This window comes from Zingiber officinale, unplaced genomic scaffold, assembly GCF_018446385.1.
Source record: "Zingiber officinale cultivar Zhangliang unplaced genomic scaffold, Zo_v1.1 ctg219, whole genome shotgun sequence".
NCBI classification, from domain to species: domain Eukaryota; kingdom Viridiplantae; phylum Streptophyta; class Magnoliopsida; order Zingiberales; family Zingiberaceae; genus Zingiber; species Zingiber officinale.
The window spans coordinates 61,314-65,219 of NW_024589896.1; the positions used below are offsets into that span (position 1 = coordinate 61,314).

The window sequence follows — 3,906 nt, forward strand, 5'->3', positions numbered from 1 at the left end:
ACTCGATATACTCTAAGTGTACTAGTGTAATTATATAGTTAAGATAAACTAATACCTAATTACACTACGACCTTCTAATGGTTTATTCCTTTCCATCTTGGTCATGAGCTACTGTTTATAATTTATAAGGTACTGGTAACATGATCCTCTGTGTGTGACACCACAGACCATATTATCTATAATATAAATTAATTGAACAATTACATTTATCATAAATGTAGACATTTGATCAATATAATTCTTATTTCTAGATAAATGTTTATACCAAAAACTAAACTTTTAGTATACATCCTAACCAACGCAAAAAATGATTTTTACGACTCGAAATGCTAACACATTCATGGGGCCATTTTGCATTATCAGGTCTTGTTTATTCCTAATGACACTCCCACGAGCAAAACATCAGAATAATTAATCCATTTTAGTGAGCCAAAGAAACCACAATCGATTGGAGAGACACATTATAATGGATTCACAAAAACATAAAAAACAGGCACCAGATTTAAACAATGTGCTTGTAATAATAATACAAATCTTAGGGTTCTAGTAGCAGTAGTAGTACAAACCATGACTGACGTCTATTCTACATCTAATGATAACAAGTCGTTACATAACTAAGCCAGATGTATGAATTCCTTGGATGATCAAAGCTCAAAGGTTGTTGATACGGTGGCGCCTGCACAAGTCAGATTAAAATATTAGACGATTCAAACTAACTTCAAAGAATAATTAGTTTTGGACGTACCTGAAAATTCACCTGTCTAAAAGGTTCGTAGGAATACGCATACATCATCGCAGGGCTGGGCCACTGCATGCAGAATGCATCCTTCGTCGTCTGGTTGTATCCAGAGGTGCAAAATGGGTTCATTGATGGGTTAGGGCCAAAGCAACTTTCGTTCCTTGGCAAGTGATTAAAAGAAGTGTTTGCATCGTACTGTAGGAAAGCTGGCTGAAAAGAATTGCCTGCTTGCAAGCCTACCTGGCTTGGAGTGGGTCCTCTAACATACCTGTGAAAGCTCAAATCTTCTTACAAGTTGCATGGACATATACAGACTACATATTGATAGACGAGAGTCTCAGTACCTTTCATAACTCCGGTCATAGTCTGGATCAGACCGGTCCTTCTCCCTATCTCTGAAAATGGCAACTCTGTATGATCCATCTTTGCTGTGAATCCTTTCAATTTCCTCCAACAGCAATTCTTGCTCATCACTGTCAGTTGAAGCAGCTGATGGTGCATCCATGTCCAAACTGTTAGAACCGTTAAAGATGCGGGCCCGCGCTCTATTGTATTCCTCCTTGCGCTCCTCCACAGACTTCACTGCATCCTCCTTGTGTCCAAAATGAATATCAGCATTTGGGGAAGCCTTTGCTGGCCTTGGACGAAGGACAATCTTAAATGGTCCAGATGTTTCCTTTTCAGTTTGTTTAACAGAGATTTCAGATAATAGAACAACTGGGAATTTACTATTAGGTGTCTTCTGGGCAATTACCCTGCTGCCTAGGCCAACTGTAGTGTTTTCAATTCCCGTGGTAAGCAGTCCATAATGCTGAGCAACACGATGAGCAGCACATCTCAGATAGGAAGTTGGCAAGTGCTGAAATTCAAATTGATGTTGATCAGAATTCTGCATAAACCTCTGGATGTCAAACTCCATACGCAGAACTACAATGGAAAAAAGAAAAGAAAGCATCATATACATGATATAATTTCCTTTACAAAAAAGGAGACTGAACAAGAATTTTTTAGTACAAAGTTCATAATATCATTTTTTTTTTCTACCAAAGAGCAATGGAATAATATTTCAACTATCTCTCCTGATCATCTATGCTATTCATGAATAGCATACATGTATGCTATTCATCCATTCATATGAATACCATACATATGGAGAAAATATTAAGTCCACTCAATCTGCCTCCAATTTCAGTTTTCATGTATGTCATTCGTCCATTCATATGGAGAAAATAGCTATTCAGCTAAGGACCACTATTGCCAAAACTGCTTCAAAAAAAAAAATTGAAACCAGTAAAATTTATCAGATAACACAAATAATCCTGTGATGTGCAAATCTGATAGCACAAAGGAAATTTGACAAAGACCCAGATCATAGTGGCGTCATAATAGCAATGTTATTGAAGATGACAAGGTCCCAACCAACCAAGCCATTAGATGCTAGCCCAAGCAAAGGAATTTGACATAAAATTATAAAAATGTATAAAATAATATAATTGCATAAAATGAACTCGTTATATATTAAAGACTTCTAAGCTTACAGCCAACAATAGAGTCCAACATGTGGATTAAAACAGATAAGTAGTAACTAAAATAAAGCACACTATAAACCTTCCAACAATAGAACAACTAAACCTGGAGATAAACAATCAACTAAATCCTATAATTATGAAGATAAAACTAAAAAATAAAGATTGCATATTTATAACAGTCATAATTAAAAAAGTAAAAAAAATCAAGTATTATAGTAAAACAATATCGAGCATGGAGATTCTGCAGTTAGATTCATTAATTCCTAGATTGCCCGAAGTATTAATTTTACTTTGACAGTTCCACCTAGTATAAATTTAGATGTATTACTGATTTCATGGGCATAGTTTATGTGCTTCTTCGAAGTACATAAAAAGGAAGACTGCCTCAAGTGAACGATGTAACAGAAATTAATAACCAATGAGTTACATTGTGGCATAGGTTCAGGCACTAAACTTAGTTGCCACATAACCCTTGTCTTTGTTTTTTTTTTGTTTTGTCGACGTTCATCTTTATGCCTCCAAGAGACCTCAGAATCACCAGCTTGAAAAACTACAACTACAAACAAGATCAGTTATACATCCACTGCAGTTGTGAGATGAAATTATTACATTTATCAAAGCTAATTCGTTATTAGGATGGTCATAAAACTAACTATCGAATGTTATCATAATTTATGTTTGAAGTGGGAAAATATAGGTAAAATTCCACGACCTAGCGTGACAAGATTTTTTTTTAAAAAAAATCTGCTGAGACAGGTCTTGGTCGTCATAGTCTAAAACTACAGCAATCTCACACAAAAACCTAAAATTTATAACCAAGAGACAAAAATATACAGTCACAAAGAACAAAAGTAACCAAACAAATTTATGCCACAGCAACGACGGTGTTAGATTCACGGGACTACTATAAACCCTAGGCAGCAAATCACAGGCTAAATTCGCAATCCAATAAAAGATCCAGTACCAGTAAGACGATGGCGAGGATTCTCTAGGGCTTCGAGGAGAAAACAATCCACCTTGTCCTGGAAACCATGACTCTCGATTGAGGCCGCGCCGGTCGCCGAAGGCTCCATTGGCGGACAGCGAGAACAAGCGCGAAAGAAAATGATAAGATATCGAATGGGATCTGGAGAGGCGAACGAGATCGCCTTCGCCGCTTCTTTCCTCGCCTGAGACGATGGTGGCGAGAACAGAGCAACGGCGACGGACCTGGCCACCTGGAAAAGGGAAGGGAGAGGATAACGCAGCCAAAGCGATGGGGGAAAAAGAATCTAAGTTTGGCTTTGCGATTTGTTAATTTGATTCGGTGGGTTTTTTGGAGAAATCGCAGCCGTTGATTATTCGCCGAGTGGTTGAACGTTTCTGGGACGTGTGGATCTGGATCCGGAGAGGAACCGTGAGGATTGGTTTAGTCTGTTTGTAGATTGTTTCATGTATAAAATTATTTGTTAATATAAATTATCCTCGTATAAATTTTTTATTCATTATACACTGTAAAGATGGCCCCGGATCAATGTAGAAAGGATCACCTGCTCTGGAGGTCAAAGTCTCAAAGACTTGGAACTATTGATCAGGTTATATTGGTCGAACGGGCGTTGCATCACTAGTCAGACATGAAAAGTCGACCTTCATAACTTA

General features: G+C 37.4%; 1 protein-coding gene across 1 annotated transcript; it reads right to left on the reverse strand.

Moving 5' to 3' along the window:
* Nucleotides 1–469: 469 nt before the first annotated feature.
* Nucleotides 470–3,535, reverse strand: LOC122036817. Its single transcript, XM_042596241.1, has 5 exons — nt 3,233–3,535; nt 1,494–1,666; nt 1,084–1,415; nt 746–1,007; nt 470–676 (listed from the first exon to the last, which is right to left on the reverse strand). The coding sequence occupies exons 1-5, from the start codon at nt 3,339–3,341 to the stop codon at nt 590–592; spliced, it is 963 nt and encodes a 320-aa protein (XP_042452175.1). The 5' UTR covers nt 3,342–3,535; the 3' UTR covers nt 470–589.
* Between the last annotated feature and the right edge of the window lie 371 nt (nt 3,536–3,906).

Coding starts and splice junctions, on each gene's coding strand:
- LOC122036817 (XM_042596241.1), bottom strand. CDS start 3,341: ATGGAGCCTTCGGCGACCGGCGCGGCCTCAATCGAGAGTCATGGTTTC. Junction 1,416..1,493: donor CAGTTGGCCTAGGCAGCAGG/GTAATTGCCCAG, acceptor CAAACTGAAAAG/GAAACATCTGGACCATTTAA. Junction 1,008..1,083: donor TATGACCGGAGTTATGAAAG/GTACTGAGACTC, acceptor GAGCTTTCACAG/GTATGTTAGAGGACCCACTC.